The sequence below is a fragment of the Lepidochelys kempii genome, chromosome 25 (assembly GCF_965140285.1).
Source record: "Lepidochelys kempii isolate rLepKem1 chromosome 25, rLepKem1.hap1, whole genome shotgun sequence".
Lineage (NCBI taxonomy): Eukaryota > Metazoa > Chordata > Testudines > Cheloniidae > Lepidochelys > Lepidochelys kempii.
The window spans coordinates 9,915,819-9,939,039 of record NC_136404.1 but is presented as its reverse complement, the minus strand read 5'-3'; the positions used below and the strand labels follow the sequence as shown (position 1 = coordinate 9,939,039).

The 23,221-nt window shown below is 53.1% G+C and overlaps 1 protein-coding gene across 3 annotated transcripts in view; it reads right to left on the bottom strand.

The window, feature by feature from the left end:
* ADAMTS10 (ADAM metallopeptidase with thrombospondin type 1 motif 10) overlaps positions 1-23,221 on the bottom strand; it is a 102,671-nt gene that overhangs the window by 42,547 nt on the left and 36,903 nt on the right. For all 3 annotated transcript variants that reach the window (XR_013635032.1, XM_073324036.2, XM_073324037.1), the window contains 7 exons: positions 20,537-20,696; positions 14,072-14,289; positions 11,932-12,015; positions 11,185-11,330; positions 6,720-6,763; positions 5,078-5,183; positions 1,574-1,720 (listed from right to left, as the gene is read on the bottom strand). Coding sequence is in view for 2 of the 3 variants with exons in the window: in XM_073324036.2 (XP_073180137.1) it covers positions 1,574-1,720; positions 5,078-5,183; positions 6,720-6,763; positions 11,185-11,330; positions 11,932-12,015; positions 14,072-14,289; positions 20,537-20,696 (905 nt within the window). In the remaining variant the exon portion in view is untranslated. The remainder of the gene's footprint in view (positions 1-1,573; positions 1,721-5,077; positions 5,184-6,719; positions 6,764-11,184; positions 11,331-11,931; positions 12,016-14,071; positions 14,290-20,536; positions 20,697-23,221) is intronic.

The window sequence follows — 23,221 nt, the reverse complement described above, 5'->3', positions numbered from 1 at the left end:
CAATGGGACTCAGGGGAGAGAAGTTCAAAATTACTGAAGGAACTTTGGTGCACAAATCTTGGTGATAGTAACTAGGACTTGTGCACCTAAATCCCAAAAGGTGCTTATGAAAATCTCTTCTGTGGCTCCTAAGTTGCTTAGCTCAGGGGAGGGCAAACTACGGTCCACAGGCTGGATCTGGCCCATCAGGGCTTTCAGTCTGTCCCACGGGACTGCCAGTCCTGTGGTGCAGCGGGGCTAAGGCAGGCTCCCTGCCTGCCCTGGCCCCGTGCCGCTCCTGGAAGCGGCCGGCACCATGTCCCTGTGACCCCTGGGGGAGGAGGAGGCAGAGGGATCCATGCACTACAGGTACCACCCCCCGCAGCTCCCATTGGCTGGGAAGGGGGAACCGCGACCAATGGGAGCTTCCGGGGTAGCACTCGCAGGCGAGGGCAGCTCATGGTGGGGCCGCCTGCTCTGCCCCACCCCACCCCCAGGAGCCATTTTCGAACTTGCTGGCCACTTCCGGGAGCGGCGCGGGACCAGGGCAGGCAGGGAGCCTGCCTTAGCCCCATTGCATACTGCTGCCACCCCGGAGCCGCTCGAGGTAAGTGGCGCTGGGAAGGAGCCCGCACCCTGAACCTCCCCTGCACCCTGCACCTCAATCCCCTGCCCTGAGCCCCCTAACCCCCTGCCCTGAGCCCCTCCTGCACTCTGCACCCCCTTCTACAGCCCAACCCCCTGCCCTGAGACCCCAAACCCCTGCCTGAGACCCCTCCCGCACTCTGCACCCCCTCCTGCACCTCAACCCCCTGTCCTGAGCCCTTTCCTGCACACCATATCCCCTCCCACACCACACACTCCCTCCCGCATCCCAACCCTCTGCCCCATCCCTACATTCATGGCCCTGCAGACAATTTCCCCACCCAGATCTGGCCCTCGGGCCAAAAAGTTTGCCCACCCCTGGCTTAGCTACATCTGAAAATCCCCTTCCACAGCGAATGGGGGAAGCAGGTTGTGCTGCTGTGGATAAAGAGAGGAGCTGCATCTCCCGGGCACCTTTCCTCAACACACAACCCCCTCTCCGCACTTCCTGGCTCAACCAAAATCCTTTGAAACATCTCAGAAAGCTGGTGGTTTATTTGGGAAATTCCTACAAGGGGGGGGGGGAGGGAGGAGGAGATCTATGGAAAGGTCTGGATGCTGCAGGGCCAGGTAAGTCGGGAGTAGGGTGACCAGATGTCCCAATTTTATAGGGACAGTCCCAATTTTGGGGTCTTTTTCGTATATAGGCTCCTATTACCCCCCCCACCTCCTGTTCGGATTTTTCACACTTGCTGTCTGGTCACCCTAGTCGGGAGGGTTAGTGGCATTAGCAGATGATAATGCAAACCACAGACAAATGTACAGAGGGGAGGGGAAATGCGTTCTTGGCTGGGAAAGGGATGGATCCTGGGGGCCCGGGAATAGAATGTACACGCGGCATGATCATGTGGGGTAATTTATGAGGATGGGCAAGGAAATCACTGTCAGAGGCTGGAGAAGTCTCTGCTCCCAGGGGGAAAGGGTGGGCAGGGCTGGCCAGGGTTCTTACTCCAGGAAGCTGGTGATATAATCCCGGCTGCAGGTTGACCATACGAAGGGGTTGGTCTTCATGGTGATGTGAGCCGCCATGAGCTTGGCTGTTTCCTGTCCGCGGGAGCCGCAGCTGTTGCCAACTCCATCATGGTTCATGCCGAACCTGGAAAAGGTCACAACAACAACGACAAAGACGCGAGCTGCGGTTACAGGCAGCTGACGTCCCTCCAGCATGTCTGTGCACAGAGCCATGGGAGGCCGGACAATGCCAAGATGGCCAGTCTCCTTGGGTGGGGGAAGCCAATAAGGGATGCTGTGCCGATGGAAGGTGCCCTGGGAGGTGGGGACTTTAGGGTGCAACCGGTCAGCTTTGCCTGCCCCTCCTGGGTACGCCCTCTTTCTCCAGGCCTCCCACCGCTTCCGGTTTCTGATCCCTCCCTCAGGTGAGGGACTAGGGGTGGGAAAGCATGGAAGAACGGGAGCGGGGAAGAACAGCGAGGATCTGACCACATGGCTGAGTGGGGAGACAGGGCTGGTGGCAGAGAAGATGGCGGGGGGGATGTAGGGAGGTGTGTCCTGGCATTCACTGGGAGGTAGCGGAACCTCACTTGGTCAAAGGGAGGGAGTGGGACTCTGTCTGGGAGGAGGGAGATGGACTGGGGAGGAGTTTACTCAGCTCTAGTCTCTGAGTTCCATATCCTGTTAACTGTTTCAGGATCATGGAGACTGTTCTCGTATAGTTTCTTTCCTCTGCTTCTTCAGCTTCACTAGCCTTACTTTCTATCCAATTTCGCTTATCTTTTTTTGCATTGTTTCTTTACTGCTTTGTCAAGGAGGAACAAGAAAATAGATGGGTGGAACACTTCCAAGAAGTGCTAAACCAACTAGAACCAATGACAAGAGTGGAATTTAACAATGATAAACCATTAGACCTAGATATAGATGTATCTGAGGTAAAAATCGAAGTAGTAAAAAAAGCATTGCAGAAGCTGAAAAACCACAAGGCACCTGGTTTGGATGGCATTCGTCCTGAGATGCTTAAATATGGAGGCAAAGATGTGGAATCAGTCATCTGTTCACTGGGCAACAAAATATGGATGGAGGTAAAGTGCCGGAAGAATGGACCCTCGGTATCGTAATCAAGTTACCAAAGAAAGGTGATCTAAACAATTGTTCAAACTGGAGGGGAGTAACACTTCTATATGTCACAGGAAAAGTATTAGCAGTGGTCCTCCTGAGCAGAATGGAAGGAAAGATGGATACCATCCTACGTGAACAATCCGGATTTAGACAAAGGAGATTGTGCGCAGACACTATTTTCACCCTGAGACTGATTATTGAGAACACAATTGAATTCCAAGGCAGTCTTGCCATCGATTTCATGGACTTTCAAAAGGCATTCGATAGTGTAAATAGAGAAACAATGTGGAAAATTGTGGAACAATATGAAATTCCAACAAAATTAATTAACGTTATGAAGGCATTCTATGCCAATTCAAAATGCTGCATTAAAATGGAAAATGGATTGAGTAAGACATTCAGCATGAAGACAGATATAAGACAGAGGTGCGTCCTGTCTCCTTTTTTGATTATGCTAGTCATCGACTATGGATTAAAACAATGTGACAGTGATACACATGGCCTAAAATGGAAAAATTCAAGACTATCTGATCTCGACTTTGCTGACGACATCGCTCTTATCAATGAAGATGCCAACGGACTACAAAAATGCACAACCAAGTAAAAGAAGTAATGGAGAAGATATCTTTGAGATACAATGCAAAGAAATGTAAAGTCATGTTAATGGAGACTCTAGGGACAGAAATCAAAATTGAAGAAGAGAAACTGGAGAAGGTGGACAATTTTACGTATCTTGGAAGTAGCATCAGCCAAGATGGTACTAGTTCTGAGGAAAGAAGAAGAATGGGAAGGCAAACACTGCATTTGGAAGACTCAAAAACATCTCCCTCAAGACAAAACAGAACGTACAAAGCAATTGTTATCGCCATCACAACATATAGCAGAGAGACATGGCAACTTACCAAGAAAGGTACGCAAAAGCTGGATGCGTTCCATCACAAATGTCTGAGAACAATATTGGGAATAACATATAGAGATGGGAAGATGAACGAAGCAGTCAGAAACATTACTGGACAAGGCACCCTCTCATAAATAAGCTACAAAAGAAGACCTCAGTGGCTGGGACTTGTGCTGAGCATGGGGAAAAGAGCGCTCACCAAATACCGCCCTTGATGGAAGCCAGAAAATGCAAGAAGAAAGAGAGGAAGACCGTGAATAACATGGAAACGAACATCAAGTACCTCAGCATGAAATGGGAAGATTTGGAGAGAAGGACAGTTGACAGGCAAGGAGGGCAACGGTGTGTAGCCCAATGTGCAGCAAAGCACGGGATGGGCTAAGGTCTAAGGTAAAGTAAGTCTCTGAGTAATGAGTGCTGAAAGCTTGATCCGGCGGGGTCATCGCCTGTTGATGGCAACAGGAGTTGTGTTGCCACAGCATTTCACAGGATTGGGCCCTTACTGACTAATAGTCTCCCCTCCCCTGAATTAATGAGACTCACTCTGCACTGGGCTTGTAACACAGTATTATAGGAACATGGCATTTCCTCTGTTTGACCAGACCATTGGGCTGCCTAGTCCAGTGTCCTGCTTCTAGCTCCAGAGGATAGTGTAATAATCCTGACCACCCACAATGCACCTCGACAACTGTGCATAAAAGCATGTGGGGCAAAAATTCCTTCCTGACCCATGGAGGTGGCAACTGAAGACATGGAGCATGAGATTTGACTGCTCTTAGCTTAGACCTACATAACTACAGGATGCTATTCTTGTCATTCTTGATATTTGTCATTGCTGAGGCACATAGCTAAGCAGGATTAAACATGAGGAGGTGATAAATGTATTCATTATTATTAAATATTTCTACTGAGGAGCATGTACATGTGAGGTAACTGGGTGGGCCCACCGTGCAAGGTGTGGTACAAACATATAACAAACAACAGTCCCTACTCCAAAAGTTTACACGAGAGAAGATAAAGTGTCAAGGGGCTATTAGTGCTTAGGCTTCAGGACACCAGCGCATCACTAAGGTCAGGAACAAATTTCCCTTCCCCACAGTATAGGGCCGGACATTGGTCCAGGTGCATGAGGCATCACAAGTTTTCCTATGATGCACGGAGCATTGGCCACTGCTGGAGACAGGATGATGGACTAGGTGGACTACTGGCCTGGCCCAGCATGAGCAAGAAGGTGAGATCTCAGACTACATGCACTACTGGTGTGATCTGCTTTGGCCCGGAGTGGGGACACTGGCCTATCTGTTCTGGTGTGGATGTGGGATATTGAACTGGATGGACTGTTGGTCCCACCTCGCATGGCTATTCCAAGGTCTTTACACTGAAGACGATTCTCCAGTTGGTTACTGGTGAGAGCAGCCAAAAAGGGGAGGTCTTTCCTGTTAAGCGACTCCCCGGGGGAACGCTTCCGGGTGTAACACTCACGTGTGGCCGATCTCATGGGCAATGGTGAAGGCAGTGGCCAGCCCGATGTCCTCGTTGATGCTGCAGCTTCTCTCTCGCTCACACATTCCTCCCACTGGGGCCAGCCCTAGGAAAGGCAGCTACGGTTGGTACGGGGACAGTGAGGAGCACTGGTGGCGGGGTGCCAGGCCACGGGCCACGTTTCAGGGTTCAACAGCGTGCTTTGGGCTTAATGTTTATTCGGCGCGTTAACCTGGCCTGGAGGGCCTGACTCTTCTCATTGACTTCAGTGGATTGTGTATCACGCACTAGAGCAGGACAGGAAAGTGGTTTGCTGGGCTCCGGCACCCAGGTCTCCAGCTACTCCCAGTGCTGGCCACGAACTCGCTTTGCCGCGAGATGGCTGGCAACAGCAGGAGGGCTTGGAAATGCCAAGTGCCAATAAAACTCCACCAGACTTCAGATCTGCTCCCCAGATTGTCTACACAGTGAGGAAGCGGGGCTGGTCACACCAGATGAGCTCAGTGGGGACAGAAAGGCCCATCCAAAGCCTGTTTTCAGCAGACTGAATATCTGTCTATAAAGGGCTGAAGCCACAGTCCTGCCACTGCCCATTGGAGAGAGACAAAGCCCAGATCCTGGGCTTCCACTGAGGGGGGGTTGATTGGTGCCCATCACCACTAGAATCAAACCTGTGTCCATCTGTGCTGCTCAGCACCCCGGAAATATCTCTGGGTTCCTCTGTACCTCTGCACACAGAACGCCCCAGGCACTGTGCCTCAATGCTGGGCACCCTCCCACCCGCAGAGTCGGACACAAGGCAGCGGGGTGAGGGGGGGAGTTTGGCTATTTGTTAAGAGCATAGATTGCTACCGACAGGTGCCATACTAAGACAAGGTAACCCTCTTTTACCTACAGAGCAGGTGCAAGCTTCCCACCCTACCCCACCAACCTACCAGAACAGGACACAATCCCACGATGAGTGAGGAGTTCGTCCTCAGTTCTTGGCCTCCCGGCTGGATCACCTAGCCTCTAAGAAGTTGCTTTGAGATCCACCCTGTCTATTTTACTTTGGGGGAGTATACTCGGCCCTCCCTTCCATGACCGCTCAGTTTAGACCAGAACTTAAGGAGACCCTGTGTATGGACAGCACAAGAGGGCAGAGCCAGAACTACATGGTCTGTGTCCAGCAGCGGCAATAAAGAATTCCCTTTGTGTACATCACAACAGAGTCCTAGCACTCTCCTTTGCAGCCAGGGAGACTCCTGACCAACCTTCAGACGAGAACCGTTCTGAGTCACTGGGCTGGAACTGAACAAGGGATAGAACAGTGAAATGGTCCAAAGCCAGTCACCAGACCCTTGGCATGAAGTAGATTTTTTTTTTTAACACTTATTGAAGTAAGGAGGCAGTGTGGCCTAGACGATCAAGCACTGGACAGGGACTCCGGATACCAAGGTTCTGTTCCCAGCTCTACCGTAGGCCTGCTGGGTGAGCTTGGGCAAGGCACTTTGCGGTTCTTTGCCTCAGTTTCCCTATCTGTAAAATGGGGCTAATGATACCGATCTCCTTTGTCAAGCACTTTGAGATCTACTGATGCAAAGCGCTAGAGAAGAGCGAAGAATTAGTTACAACAGAGTCTCTGAGCTGGGCTCTTACCTACCTAAGGTGCCACATGGCTTGTTCTTGTAGATGCATATATCGTATCTGAAAGAGAAGAAAGGAAAAACACTAAATTAAACCAAAACCCTGTGCAGGCTGAAAAGATGGCAGCTTTCATTAGATCTCCATAGTTTCTGCCCAGTGGGAAAAAAAGAACATGGTTTTCTGGCTAATTGCCAAAGTATCTTAACCCCATGGGATTTCCCCCTAGGATAGGTGTGCACAGATCCTTTGGATATTTGTCATCCAGCAGCTCTGAGCACTTGTATTATCACAGCCTGGGGCTCTGAAGGTTTGTCTACACTGCACCGCATGGCTGCAACTGGCCCGGGTCAGCTGACTCCAGTTCATGGGGCCCAGGCAGGGCAGCTATCAAACTGCAGTGTAGACACTCAGGCTGGCGTCTGGGCTCTGAACCCCCCCACCCGCTGCAAGAGATCCCAGATGCCAGCCTGAGCCTACAGGTCCACGCTGCTATTTTTTAGCCCCGCGGCCCAAGCCCTGCAAACCTGTCAATTGATCGGCGCGGTGGTGTTATTTATGGCAGTGCAGCCGTCCCCTGAGATGCCAGGAGATCTTGGGAACCGAGCAGCAGCAGTGCCCCTCCAGATGGAAAACACCCTCCTTATTTCATTTGATCGAGAAGAACATGATGCTGAGATTGAAAGAAGGAAGCGGGCAGCGATTTGGATTATAGCCAATCACAGCACCTGTTTCATTGACCTCTCTCCAGCTGTAGCACCTGCTACCCACGGGGCACTGATCCCAGTGCTTGATTTGTGCCAGGCCTTGCCAGGGCTGAGCCCCCGGCACCTCTGGGCCTGGCAGTTCAGAGCCTCCGGCACCTCTGGGCCTGGCAGCTCAGAGCCCCCGGTACCTCTGGGCCTGGCAGTTCACAGCCCCTGGCACCTCTGGGTTTGTGAATGTAAAAAAAACTGCTTGAGTCCCGGCACCTTTTTAATTACAAACGAAGCACTGCAGGCTCCCCAGGAGCCTTTCCCATAGCCCCCGTCACACACGTGTCCAAAAGCCTCACATGCCCCAATTCATTTACCCCCCCCCAGACTACCTGTGAGCCACTTTTCACAGATGGGGAAAGCGACGCACAGGGAGGTTCCGGCAAGGCCTACGTTTCCCAAAACAGCTGCTCTTTTTGTGCACCTCGGTTTCCGGAGGAGTCCTTTACCCAGGCTCAGACTGGGGGACCCGAGCAAACTCGGGGCCGCTTTGGACAATTTTACGACAGCTAAGATCTCTCGGGCCACCCTGATCTCAGCACGGCTGGAGCGGGAGGTGACAGAGGGCTTGGAACAGGGCTTGGCTCTGCAGTCCACTTTCCCCATTAGTCAGCCCCAGCCCACGTTCACTGAGCTTCGAGGCGTGGAGCGGGACGCATAGAGTCTGTCAGGATTTTTTCACCTGGGGCACAGGGCTGGGGGCATAGGTCCAAAGAAAGGCCAGAGCCAAGCTCCAGATAGGAATACGCATGGGCTTTGGGAACTAACAATTCAGTGATATGGGCCTTTCTTGAATTTTTATCCGTGTGTGTGTGTGACAGAGAGAGAGAAGATGGTGGCGGGTGGGCTGCAACAGCAGAGGTGTTGCTGGTCAGGAGTGAGGTGGATTGGCAGGGCTGCGTGTGGGCCCAGGGCTCAAAGCATGGAGGACGCTGAGTCCAGGCAGAGCCGTGGAGGGGGGAAGCTCAGGTGCCTGTCAGCACTGTAAATCGGCCTTGCTACTGCCTCACAGACCCTGAAACCGGGGAGAAAACCAGTGTACAGCAGGTGATGGGTTAAGAGGGACAATTGCCAGTAGATGGCTCCTGGCCCTCTGGCCTCCCCGCTTGCTCAAGGCGTCCAAACCCCTCGCCCCCCGACAGGAAACCGAGCGAGGGGAAAACATTCGCCGCTTTGTTTCGAGCGGATTCCGCTAAAGCCTTCGGAGGTTCTGACTTGACACGTCTCCGGCGGAGGGAAAAAAGCCCACAGCTCAGCAAGATGTTATCGGGAGACGGGGAATTTATTACAGACAGCTCCAGATGCGGTAGGCCCTTCCAAGGGCTGGTGCGGGAGCTGGCCCCGGGGACTCGGGCCCAGAGCGTCTCTCAGGGTTAGTTCAAACATCTGGCAGGAGGCCGAGGAATTCGGAGTCAGCGTCCGCGTCCCACACGCAGCAGCCGCTGCGAGCCAGGGAAGGTGAAGTCGGGGCTGACAGGGCTTTGGCTTGTCCCCCCCCCCGCCATCAAAAATTTCACAAGCTCCTCTGACATGAGCCAGGCTCTGTGCAGCTCCTGCAGCTGAAGGGAACTGGAGCGAGAGTGCAGCGTGCTGGGGAAGCCAGCAAGAATCGGCTCCTGCTTGGAGACTCCCGGCCCTGCTGCTTTCGTTTTATGACCTTCCCCCCTCTCCCCCCACTTCCTGGAGGAAAAAGGAAGGCGCAACCCCTCCCTGCTTGTAGCCCACTGCAGTCGCCCCAAACTTGGCACACCCAACCTGTCTCCACCCTGAGCCCCCCGCCATTAAAACTGAGTGTTCAGGTAGGCGAGGGGCAGGCAGGGCTGGCTGTGGGCGGGCATCGAGAAGCCGTGCCGAAGCCGTCCAAATGTGCCTGTCAGCACCCACTGACATGCAAGTCTCACGCCCCATAACAGTCCGGCTGGTGCCCTTCAGTCCTGGGCTCTCAGGGCCCCCAGACTTTTGTCTTGCTCAGCCAACATGTCACAGGTGGCTGGGTCCAGTAAGCGAAGCAGGTCCAGCATCCCAGTGCCAGAACAGGTGCGCCCTGTTTGGCCAGTTAAGAGAATATAGGATCAGGGTGAACCTGAGAAAGGAGAGGGCGGAAGCAGCTGCTGGGAGTGGAGCAGGCTCCAGTGGTAAAGCCCCGATAAAAGGGCAGGAGCTGGACTTCAGGGGAGGGTGCAAGGAGGCCTTTAAATGAGGACTGGAGCCAGGAAAACGAGGGGGATGAAAAGTCAAGCCCAAGGAAGGCAGAAGTGGGGTTTATTGTTTATACTTCTAGTTTGGGATTTTGTGGGGAATTCCAGGGGAAAGTCCTGAGAGTCCCAGCTCTGCAGGACGGGAAAACCTAGAGAGGCTGTGGGGGAGAAGGCCTGACAAAGGTCACCTTAGGAAGAAAAGCCTATGGAAGCAGCACCGAGGAGCTGGACTGAGCAGACCTTGGCTGGGGGTTGTAGGATCCCTGGGCTGGATCCCAGTGTACGGTTCCCTGGCCAACCACTAGTACAGCGGCAGGAGGCTGGAGATGGGGACAAGGACACCTAAGAGACACCGCGGGCTTGGCTTAGAGCAGAGACTGCGTTAGTCAGGACAGGGCCGGTGAGAGCTGCCAGAGACCAGGAGGCTTTGGAAGGTCCCCAAAGTAAGCAGTGGTTGGTTCCTGGGAGAAGGCAGGAGAGCGGCAAGAGGGGTTTGCTGGCTGACTTCCCCTAGCCAGAGGGCCAGGGCTGAAGACGGCTGAAGGCCAGAAAGCAGCAGAGGGAGTTGCCTGCTGGCATCTAACCTGGAGAGCTGAAGCCAAGGGCTGGAGAAGGCAGAGGGGCAGTGGAGAAACTTATCTGCTGATGTCTCCTTGCCGCAGAGCTGGACCCAGGGAAGAGTGGGAGGACCAGGGGAGTGAGGGATGCTCCCCTGGTGAGGATGATCTCCCAGAAGAGAGGCAGTGGGGGTCCCACTGGGAAGAGTGGGGTTACACTCCAGCTGGAAGGACTGGGGTGGCTGCCCTGGCAGAAGGACAGGAGAGGACCAAGCCAGGTATGACAGAATACACTGGAGAGTGGAACGTGGGGCCCCAAGGGCCTAGAAGCCCTGGGATTTTAAGGACTCTATGTGCAGGAGGTGACAAATGGACTATGGGTTGCGACTGATGTTTTCGGATATTTGCACAATGTTTTTGTAATAAACTCGAGTGGGAAGGGTATTATTGAGGCAACAGAACCTGGAGTAGAGTTATTGGGTCTCCGAAGGAGGGAAACTGAGGCAGATGGGCCTGTTGTGCCATGGCATGGCTCAGCAGAGCACTCCAGGTGGGGCTAGCATATGACACAATGCCCCAGGTTAGTAAAACCCTGCACAGCTCTCATATCTGCACTGTGGTCATACTTTCACAGGCAGAACAGTATGGCCCAAAGCACCTAGACACGTGCTTATATCCCACTGATTTCAGCACATATCCTTCCGGCCAGGCCGGGCGAATTCTGGGAAGGCATCAAAGGACTGTCAGCACTCACGTCGTTTAGCCTGCATCCTCACTGCAAAGCGGGTGGGTTCCCAGCCTGGGCGAAAGCCTTGCTTGGGCTTTCAAACCTTGGGGTAAAGCAGCTCCACGCTCGGGAGAGGGGGTTTTGTGTCTGGAGGGAAGAGGTTTAGGGGCAACACCTGGTAAGTGTCTGGGTCACCTCTGCAGCGAAGATGGACCCAGAGAGCACAGCCCAGCAGCGGGGGCCTTACCTGGTGATCAGCACAGCAGTGTCGTGGTTGGCTATGCCGTTCTCAGGGATGGCATTCCCATTGCCGTTCCGGTTCACAATGGATTTCTGCCACTTGCAGAAACTGTCCAGGGATTTCCCAGCATGGTGGTTAATCTCCAGGGTGGGCTGGAACAGAAGCAAGAGGAGAGCATGACATGGGGAAGGTGCACTGCCCCTCCCCAGATGAGCAGGGGGCTAAGTCCAGCACTGCTTCCCTCTCCCATTGCACAGTGGGGCTGTGGGGAAGGACTAGTTGGCAGGCAGAGGCGGGGAAAGTACAGCAGAAGATGTGGGACATCTCTGCTGGCCTAAGGTCCTGCATGGAAATAGAACTGCAACTGGCTCCCTGCAGCAACCCCCACTCCACTCCAAACAGAGAATCAAGCCCCCAGTAAATACCCAGGTCCATTCAGGGGCACAGCAGGTGAGCTCCGATTCAAGACACGGTCTGGTCTCTAGCACAGCAGGTAGCTGGCACATGCCCAGCAGGTGTGTTGCACCAGGGAGAACCTGCTTTGTTGAGCGGCGCACCAGGTGCACGCTGCATGGAACCTGGACCATTCAGCAGCAGTTCACAGCTTTACCACACAGGAAAAATACAAGATTTCACAAAGCCAGGGCAGCACTCCCCAGTCAGGGGGTCATGATGACGCTGCACAGCTGGGGGGTGTGCGTGTGGGGGTTTGGCAAAGCTCCCCACTAGCCAGAAGCTCCATTGCCACCTTACCTGGTCCTCAGTGAGAAGAATCAGACGGGTCACAAGGATATTGACAATATTGCCCAGACTTGAGTCCTGGAAAAGTTTGGCAACCTGACCTCCAAGAAACAAGAAAAGACAAGTCTTAAAAATGAGCTCATCACTGGGGACATGGCGTCTCACATACCCACTGTTGCTTTCTGCTGGAAGGAACCAGGTCTGCTCTAGCATTTATTGGTGTGTAGAGGTCTCGCCCCCCCCCTCCCATGGGGAGGCTTGAACTCAAGATAGATGGTGGCCAGCAATGGGCCTGAGCCATCTCATTGGGATCTGGATTTCGGAACCTAACAAAGGCTGAGGATGTTCAGATCGGGGCTCTGGTTCTGCCCTGAATCTAACAGAAAGCGCCACCTCTCTGGATCTTCTGCTGGAGCTCAGAGGGTGAAGGCCTCTGGCTTTGGAGCTGCATTGTCCTTGGGTCTGAGCAGTGCTGGGAACAACGTGGTGAATGTTTTATACCACATGCAACAATCAGAAATGGGCTTATTTTAAAATCTAGCACCCACCTTAAACCACACACAGAGCAAGCCCCCAGTCTAGTTAAACAATGTCCTGCAGGGGACTGGGCAAAGAGCCAGCAAAGACAGGCTTTCACACATGCTGTCAACAACTTCCCAGCCTGTCTCCCCCTCACAGGAACACAGGAGTCAGCACACCCAGCTCACCCCCTTAATCCATCTAGCCTGGTATCCTGCCTCTTTAATAATCTGCACCTGGTCCTATTGGGTTCTGGGGAGGATTCACTGAGTCTGGAAACTCAAATAATTACGGGGGACAACAGAAAATAGAACAAGGGCAGGTGTGAACATCAAAGGGTAAAAAAAATGGAACCTGAAGGGGACCATCGAGCAGAGAACCCCAGACACCGCCCACTGCTCCTCGAAGGTGTCAAGGGAGCCAGCTGATGCCACCCAGAGGAACTCTGCCCAGATGCGCAAACAGAGGGAGGATCGGAAATAGGCCCCACAGTCGCAGAGAACCCCCTCAGACAACCTCCTCTCCTTGGTGTTGTAGAGGGACACTTTGGCCATCGCTAGGTGCTGCAGAGGAAGTCCTTCCCTGTCTATAACTCACCTGGAGACCTGAGCAGCTTTGCATGGAGGGATGGGATATAGTCCTTCCTAACCCTCATGTTAATCAGCTTATGCCCTGAAGCATAATGATGGCCCCTCTGTTTTCCCACGTGTTTCGCCGTTTCTCCTGCCCTATTTGCAGTGCGGATCATAAGGGAGGTGCTGTTTAGAGAATGGCTTTTGGTCCCCCCATGAGATCTAGCCTACAGCTGGGGGCTTCAACCTATTTTTGTTTGCAGACCCCTCAAACAATTTGAATGGAGGTGCAGACCCCTTTGGAAATCTTAGCCATAGTCTGCGGACCCCAGGGTGAAAACCACTGCCCTACAGCATGGCTGTATGGGGCTAGACTTTGCCACTCCTACTCAGATACATTAGCACCTGACTCCAGAAGTGGTCCCTATGGGCTACACGAAGAACTTTAGGCTCTGCCTGGAGTAAGAGGTGGCGTGTAATCGCTCCACCCCAACTATAGCTGTTGAGGGCCTTCTGCTCCCGACACCCCTCACCCTGGAGGTGGGGAGTAAGTTACTGCAGGCCTCCAAAGGGTCCGCCCATTCCCCAGTGCTCTCTAGCCTCTCCCTATTCATGTGCTGGCAGTGGGAGCATTGGGTCTGCCCCACACTAAACCCGGACCCAAGAGCTGGCTGGGTAAATATTACCTGCCTGAACAAGGAGGTGGGGGCAGAGCTTACTCCTGCTCACTGTGCCCTGCTCGGCCGAGTGAGATACGGGCACAGTCTGGCCTGGTGTGATCCCCCCCGCCGCAGCAAATACACAAGTTGGGCTTTGGGTCACCGTGTTTTAGGCCGACCAGGCCATGTCTAGACTTCAGTTGTGACCTGTCCCAGGGCTGCCAATGATCCTCCAGGAGATGGGGGGCCCTCTGAGTGCTGCACTCTGCAGTCTACTTCCCACCTGCTTCCTGGCAGCCTATCCCGGTTCACCAGCAGCGTGGGCACATGGCTATCCCCATGGCTCCCATCCCGGGGGGCCACAGGGACCCCAGGGGGCTGTGAAGTGGGTGTAACACTTACAATATTCATGATGGCCAGGATGTATTGCTCTATGTCCCGCCGCCCGTGGTACCCCACCATCATTTTGTCGGCCACCACTAGGGTCTCCACGTAGCGCTCGGTGCTGACGGATCTCTTCAGGGGCAGCTGGCCTCGTTGGCTGTTATTGCTCGATGGTTTCAGAGGGGGGGGCTTGAGTGTCCGCAACCACCAAGGTCTCCCCTTCCAGGGCTTCTCATCTGAGGAGAGAGAGAGAAAGGGGCTTTCTGGCTTTGGGGTGTGTTTTGTGGCACGTGAATGGGATTCATCACAACCCTGTCCTGCCAGTTCCTCTTGCCGCCCAGCCCTAGTATCCACCCTCCTCGCCATCTGTGCTTGCACTTCAATGCTGAGGCAGGGGACACTTTCTGCTGCCCCGAGCCAGAGCCCTCTCCCCAGCGCGGGGAGCAGCTGCGCAGGTTTAGAAACTACAAAGAAATATCCTGAAAACAAGGCAATGACCAATCCTTTTCTTTCCCTTTTCCCTGCAGCAAGAGCAGCAACCTCTACGGCAATGGTTCTTAACCTTTGCTGCACCCTGCACCCCTTTGGTTCTCAAAACGTGTTCTCGCACCCCTTATCAAAAATCATCGAAGGAGGTCAGTTCTTTAAACCTAGATATAGTTGTTGTTTGTATATGACAGTAATCATTAAAAAATGTCTCCTGTTAATAAAGACAGAGATTTTCTGAAACAAAGTAGTTGTATTTACATGCCTGTGCTTAATTTGTGTTTTCGACGATTTACCTTCCAAAAAAATCTGGCCTGTCTCGCACCCCCAGAAAGGGCATCTCGCCCCCGCAGGGGGTGCGTGCACCCCAGATTAGGAACCACTGCTCTAAGGGTAGGTCTACACTGTAAAAAAAAACCACCAACAACAAAACCACAGCAGCGAATCTCAGCCCCGGCTCAGCTGACTGGGACTGGCAGGGCTCATGTTAAAAACAGCGCTACAAATAGCAGCGTAGACGTTCCCGCTCGGGGAATGGGGCCTGGGCTCTGAAACCCAGCAATGGGGTTATTTATTTTTATCCTCTCAGCAGGAGCCTGAGTCCACTGATCTGGGCTCTGAGACTCACTGCTGGGGGTTGTATTTTGCCGTTTGGACGTACCCTGAAGCAGGACTGTGGTATTTTGCTGCAAGCTTCAAGAGCGGTTGGTGCCACCAGCTGGTGCACTGAGCCCTCTGCCCCCCAACTGACTGCCTCCCAATGGGTACCACCTCACTGGGCATGCTCCTTCCCCACCGCCACACACCCATGGTGAAGTCCCCTAGGGAGAAGCATCTTGCAAGGGACTTTGGGAGCTGTGGTCTGCTGGAAGGCTGTGGCCAGTGCTCCCACTGACCTCACCGACTGGGAAACCAGAGGCAGGGTGAATTCATGTCCTCTCTGCCCCGACGTGGGACTCAATCCAAAAATTCCCCCCGGGTGGGAGTGGGCTGGCCATCAGGGAGAGGTGACTCTCAGTCATTGCCTTGCGGCAGCTCGGGCTGGCTCACTGGGGCTGATGGGGGAGAGCTCTTTGTTGCACACAGGTGAGGCTGGGCTGCTCAGGCAGGTCAGGGGTGCAGGGGATGGGAGGGAGAGTCGCCGCTGCGGCCAGTTGTGCTGTGGTTGTTCTGAGCTGTATTTGGCCTGTGGCTCTTACTCTGTGGTCTTTGCTTTCCAAGAAACAACTGGGAACAGGCTCGCGTTCGTCTGGAAGCCGGGGAATGTGGCAAAGAGTCAGCACAAGGGGACTCTGCTGGCTGCCTCGCGTAACGTGGTGGGAGGAGCGGGGCCAGGAGAGTCCAGGTCATCTCCTGATGCTCCAGCGGACTTAGCTCTCCTCAGACCTCTCCTCAGGCACCAGCCCTTACAGCTGCGCTTGCTCAGCGGGTCAGGGAGATGCTGGATTTACGTGCTCGGAGTCAAACGCATCCTGCGGCAACACTCAAACTTGCCAAGGGCCTGGGGCAGCTGGGAGCAGCCGCCTCTCTGCATACTATGACTCTGTCAGAGAACCCTGCCGGGGGGAGCTTCTCCTTTCATCTTCCTTTAGTGCGATCAGCAGGAGCCTACACAGGGCAGCCTAGGGTTGGGATTGTCACCTTGCCACACACTACAGACAATGGGGATGACTCTCAGATCCCCCTGCTCCCAAAACAGAGCCCTGGCCCCAAAGGAGAATCTCTCCTCCCACTGCAGGACCTACCACACGCACAATGTATTTCAGGTACATAGATAATATCCAAACATCTCACAATCTTTAATGTATTCTCCTCACCACACCCCAGGGAGGCAGGGCCGTGCTGCTCTTCCCCATTCACAGAGAGGAAACTGAGTCACAGAGGCTAAGTGGCTTGCCCAAGGTCACACAGGCAGTCTGTGGTAGAGAAGGGCGCAGGTGACCCAGGTCACAGGCTAGCGCCCTAACCACTGTTCTTCATCTACACACACACACACACACACACGTGTGCATACACCACAGAGTTCATTAGAATATGATGCAAAATCAGATCATTTCGTTTGTAGGCTCTCTGTGGCAGGGAGCAGTTCTCTGCCGGCTGATTGCAGGCCTGCGATTGCACAGTACTGAGGATTGGCACGGGCTGGCACGACAGAAATGATTCACGATAGCGAAACGGGGACTGTCCTCTGCGGTTCAGCATCGTTCTGCAGAAAGGAGGCCGGCATAAGTTGAAGGCTTCTGCAGCTGCAAAGGACACTTCTGCCGGCACCCTCTGGGCCATACGTACATGGGGGTTCATCACCTCTAAAGGAGTCCTGTCGTATGCTCTTCTCGGGCACCAATCATAAGAACACAGATGGGGAGGAAAAGTGGGAGGGCCTCCCAGTGGAGGGGTAAGAGAGGAAGGTGACTACATAACTGCCCTCCTTTCCCAATACCTCCCAGAGCCTACGGTAACTCTCGGGAGCTGCTGTGGTCTCTCCTGTGAATGGCTCCGGCGTTCTCACCCTATCCATGGAGCATCCTACAGCCGAGCGACACAAATGTGACTCAGACTGACAAAGGGAAGCGTAACACTCTAGCCCGAACATGGGCCAGGCCTTGGGCTCAGCCCACATGGTGAGCAGAGGTCAGAGCTGCAGCCGGGGCCAGAGATCCAGGAGCAGCACCATCCGCAGACGGACTGACATTCCTCTGCCCTGAGTGTGCCCCTAGACACCAAGCACTGATACGCAGAGCACACCTCTACCACGCACACACACACAGACAGACACACACAGACACACTCAGCACCAGAGACTCACCCGAACAGACAGTGCCTCACCCCACACAAACACATCCACACAGAGACATGACCCCTACTCCCAACACAGAGATACTCACACAATGCACCTCCCTCCCAGCCCCGCCCCCCCGAACCTCCAGCCCAGATCCCCCCTCCGCGCCTCCCCCGACAGAACCTCCCTCCCAGATCCCCTCCCGACAGAACCTCCCTTCCCCCCAGAACCTCCCTCCCAGGTTCTCTCCCCTCAGAACTTCCCTTTCAGGCACCCCTTCCCCCCAGATACTGCTCCCCCAATCACCAAAACACCTGGTACTATAAAGACACCCCCACCTTGTACCTAACCCCACACAAAGAATCACCCAATCTACAGTAAAAAGAAAAGGAGGACTTGTGGCACCTTAGAGACTAACCAATTTATTTGAGCATGAGCTTTCGTGAGCTACAGCTCACTTCATCAGATGCATAGTGTGGAAACTGCAGAAGACATGGTCTCTGTGTATATAATGTCTTCTGCAGTTTCCACAGTATGCATCCGATGAAGTGAGCTGTAGCTCACGAAAGCTCATGCTCAAATAAATTGGTTAGTCTCTAAGGTGCCACAAGTACTCCTTTTCTTTTTGCGAATACAGACTAACACGGCTGTTACTCTGAAACCAATCTACAGTCTCTCCTCATGCCATGTACAGACACTCTCAGCTGTGCTCACCCCAACATAACAACAACCACTCACGCACAGAGAACGGAGAGGCCCACGAACACTCACTGGCATACACAGATACCCGCACACACAGGACATGCTAAAGATGGCACCTAAGATGCAAAGTCTGGATCCAGGTCTATGGTTTGGGGGTATCGGTGTCACACAGACACTCATGCTCACCAGCTCAGAGGCTCATTCTCAGACTGCGAGGGGCGGGCATGAGATGAGGAGGGATTCCTTTCTTTAACCCTAGCTATATATATTTTGATCACACACACACACTTTCAGATTATTAATCATTACCCCCTTGTGCATGTGCATCCTTTAATTACATGAGCACATGCTATTTTTCCACAGCACTCCTGCCTCACTCAGTGCATGGCATGGATGGTGCTCAATTAATGAGCAACTAGTCCATGTTTTCTTTTCTCCTCATTAGAATTATAGAATCATAGAAGATTAGGGTTGGAAGGGACCTCAGGAGGTCATCTAATTCAACCCCCTGCTCAAAGCAGGACATCCCCAACTAAATCATTCTAGCCATGGCTTTGTCAAGCCGGGTCTTAAAAACCTCTAAGGATACAGATTCCTCCGCCTCCCTAGGGAACCCATTCCAGTGCTTCACCACCCTCCTAGTGAAATAGTGTTTCCTAATATCCAACCTAGCCCTCCCCCACTGCAACTTGAGACCATTATTCCTCGTTCTGTCATCTACCACCACTGAGAAGAGCCGAGCTCCATCCTCTTTGGAACTCCCCTTCAGGTAGTTGAAGGCTGCTATCAAATCCCCCCTCACTCTTCTCTTCTGCGGACTAAATAAGCCCACTTCCCTCAGCCTCTCCTTGTAAGTCATGTGCCCCAGCCTCCCAATCGTTTTTGTTGCCCTCTGCTGGACTCTCTCCAATTTGTCCACATCCCTTCTACAGTGGGGGGCCCAAAACTGGACGCAATACTCCAGGTGTGGCCTCACCAGTGCCAAATAGAGGGGTTATAATCACTTCTCTCGATCTGCTGGCAATGCTCCTATTAACACAGCCCAACATGCCGTTGTCCTCCTTGGCAACCAGGGCACACAGCTGACTCATATCCAGCTTCTGTTATTGTTCGATGTGGATCCCTAGGCCTTATTCGCTGCATGCTATTCATCCAGTCTCAGTCTCTCCTGCACCCACTGGCTCCCAGTCTCCCTCACCCAAACACCCAGTTTCAGTTTCCCTCTCCCCCCACCCTCCCACCATCCTCTGGCCTCAGTCTTCCCCTAAACACCTCCAAGCTCCTTGTCCCAATCTAAGGCCCCAACCCCAACTCCAGCTCTTGTCCCCGTCTGTATTTGAGTCAGGTGGCTTCCTTTTCCCCAGTGCCTGGGCTCAGCCGGGGGAGGGGGTCATTGAGACCAGAGTTGAGACTGGTTCCCAGCTCTCAATTCCAATGCCCGAACCAAGACCTGGCCCAGCCTGGAGCAGCCCAGTGCTGCAGTTACAGGGCAAGTCCTGTTCAGTGTGGACGGAAGCTTCAGGGCATTTAACACCAAAGCTCCCTGCGTTACCTAGGGAGGTGGTAGAATCTCCTTCCTTAGAGGTTTTTAAGGTCAGGCTTGACAAAGCCCTGGCTGGGATGATTTAACTGGGAATTGGTCCTGCTTCAAGCAGGGGGTTGGACTAGATGACCTTCTGGGGTCCCTTCCAACCCTGATATTCTATGATTCTATGAAAGTCTCCACCGAGCATGTGCAAACTGGAATTTTTCAAAGGCTTAAAACTTGGCCAAATTTGGGTGGATTTTCATGGGGGCAGCAAAAGCCACATCCCTGACACAAAGGCCACCCGCCTGCCAAACTTCAAGTCCCTGCTACAAAGCGTGGGGTTGCTAAAGCTTCTCAAAGAAAAACGGTCACCAGAATTTTTTTACGTGAGCAAAGCAATACATTCTGTACTGCGCCCATTCTCGGAAAAGGCTGAACTGCGTTGGCTGAAATGTAAAGTTACAAGAAACTGGGTCTTATAATGAAAAGTGTCAGGGAACCTTAATTATAGCCAGGTGCTGCCAGCCCTGCCTATAACTATCATAACTTCATGTAATCCCTGCTGATACTGAAGGGACTCTTCATCCTCGTGTAGTGACTATGGCATGTGTACAGAGTTAGTCCCTGTACGGGCACTTGGAACAATGTCCCTAGTCGAGTCATCTGCCTGGATTGAACTCATGACCTCTGGATCTAAAATCTCTTTGAGCTAAAGAACCAATCCCATTAGTTTACAGGCAGTAGCTGACTCGTGATCTTTTATTTGGGGCCTAACCATTAGAAGGGGACAGACGTACAGTGCGATAGACTGGTTTACATTTGGTTTCCAGAGTCAGCATTCCTGGCCTCTCTGAAACCAGCTCGGCAACGCCAGGTTCTCATGGACGGGAGAGAAATTTGGCTCTATCAGCGGGATTATCTGGCATACACAGAAGTGAATATCACAGCGTTGGGGAGGATTTGAGGGTTTGTCTGTCGACATCGATACCTAAAACGCCGCAGGCCGCGTCCATGTGCGAGTGCTGGAGAGACGATCGCTTGTACACAACATGGGGGCTTCCCTCGCCTTCACTCTCTGTGCTCACGTTGGCTCCCAGGCTGAGAGGCTCAATGAAATACTCTTCCTCGTCGGCAACGATCACCCCGTGCTGTAAAAGGCGAGAGGAAGAGGGAGGGGGAAGTGAAAGGGAAGCAGGGTGCTGTCTCCCATCTGCAAAACTCCACCCTCCAGGGGACAAAGAGGGAGGCATCAGCTGCTGTGGATGAAATCAGAACAGAACTGAACCTTCACACAGAGTTTAAACCACAAACTCCCTGAGTGTCACCACAAACTCAGAGTCAACCCCACAGCTGCCCCAATGTTAGACTTAATGCCCTGAACCATCACCTAAACTCAGCCCAACTCCCGCAAACAGCCCAAACCATCCTCCAAACTTAGCCCCATTCCCCCGAACAGCTGCTCCAATGCCCCGAACCATCCTCCAAACTCAGCCCCACTCCCCCAAACAGCTGCCCCAACACCCTGAACTATCCTCCAAATTCAGCCCCACTCTGCAAACAGCCGCCCTAACATTAGACCCAATACCCTGAAACATCATCTAAACTCAGCCCCACTCTCCTTTTTAAAGGTACTTAGATGACTAGAGACTTAAATGTTTCTGAAAATATCACTAGGCACCTAAATACCTTTGAAAATTGAGCGTAAAGTCACCCAGCAATCCAGTAGCAGAGATGGGAATAGAACCCAGGTCTCAAAAGTCCCAGGCCGGGGGGTCTACCCACTAGGCCACACAGCCTCCTCATTATGTTTCTTCCTTCACACTAGGTGATTGGCCAGCTAAGGCTTGGTCAACACTGAACATTTAGGTCAACTTAGCTACGTTGATCACAGGTATGAAAAATCCACACCCTGAGCAACAGAGCTATGCTGACCTCACCCTCAGTGTAAACGCAGCTAGGTCAATGAAAGAATATTTCCCCCGACCTAGGTACCGTTGCTCGTGGACGTGGTGTCCCTACCCCCACCAACAAACCCCTTTGGTTGGTCTAGGCTGTATCTACACTTTGGGGTTATGCCGGCACAGCTAAGGTGCTGTAGCAATGCTAACAGAGTGCTGTAGTGTAAACGTGGCCCAAGTCCGATGGCATTGCTTCTGGTCCCTGATTAACTGACTGACTTCCACGTCTGATTCCCCCCCGCCCCTTGACTGAACATATCTCAGCTTTGGGTGCACAATTCGCTTTCTGCAAACAGGTGTGCAAGCAAAACTCTGCCCTTGTGAAAAGCAGTCAAGAGAGGGTGGGGACCAATCGACGTGCAATTCAGAACCAGCAGTATGCCTGCGAATACTTTTCCCGAGAGCCTGCCCGGCTCGGCTCGTTAGGCCAGACTAATGGTCTCGGTGACCTAAAAGGATTTTTGCCAGCCTAAATTCAATGATCAGTTCAGCTCTGCATGGTATGGGGGAAGCCTATCTATCTTACGTGCTTATTTGGTCACCCTTATGCTTGTACACAAGCACCTCACAATTGATAATGTCTTTATCCTCACCCCACCCCTGTAAGGTACGAAGTGCTGCTAACCCCATTTCACAATCGGTGAACGGAGGCAGAAAGAGCCTAAGGGCTTTGTCTACACAAACCTTTAGGTCCCAGCAAGTCAGGGTGTGAATCTGCCCTGCAGTCGCCTGCCGCGGACCAGTTGTCTGTGTGGACCCTGCTGGTGCACATTAATACACTTTGAGCCTTTTTGAAACAGGAGTAGATCAAAGTGCATTAAAGAACTGTTCAGATGGGTCCAGACAGTCCGTCTGTGGGAGATTCACGGCCTGGCTTGCCACAGACTAATTGCGCAGGTAGACAAATCCCAAGCGATTTCTCCAAAGTCACGCAGGAGATTGGTGGTGGAGCAGTGAATTGAACCTGAGTCTCCCCAGCTAATCCCCTAACCACTGGGTGATCCTTCCTCTCGGTGCTAATGATTAGAGCACAGCCCTGGGAATAGCAACATTTGGGGTCCCTTCCAAGCTCTCCCACTGCTTGTTCTCTGGCAAGTCACTTCACCCCTCTGACCCCAAGCTTCTCGTTCTGTGGAGTGAGACTGGAGATCAACAAAGCCCCCTGAGATCCTTGCATGGAAGGTGCTATGTAAGTAAAAGAATGATTGCTGGGAAAGTTGGGGTGAGCATTCTTTGGGGGGGGTCTAGGCTGCCTCCTTAATAGGGCTCTCTGTCTCCTTCTCCCCCCCCCCAACTAGGAAAGCTGAATCAGGGCAGTGTGTGCGCCGCGAAGTCCCCATCTCCACCGAGTGCTGGGGGATTTCCTTCTGCACCAAGCTCTGTTGCTCTTGGCCCGGCTCCACCTTTTCATACACAAGCGAGGTAGTGTGAGGTTAGCCTGGCGAGGATTCCAACAGAAAGCCAAGCGTCGGCCGGCAAAGCCAGCTGGCTGCTGGCTTTGTGGGACAGGGGGAAGGAGGTCACCGCCGGCTTATGGTGGAACAGCGGGAAGGGAGAGCACAGAACGGCCTGGAAATTGTGTGCTGCTAGAAAAGGACCCTACCGATCTGCCCAAGACATCATCTCTGGGGCCGATGCAGAGTTTCTAGCGTGCAGGGGATGCCACCACCTCTCCTGCCCATGCGTGTGTGAAGCTCTGTCCTTTCTGGGGTCCA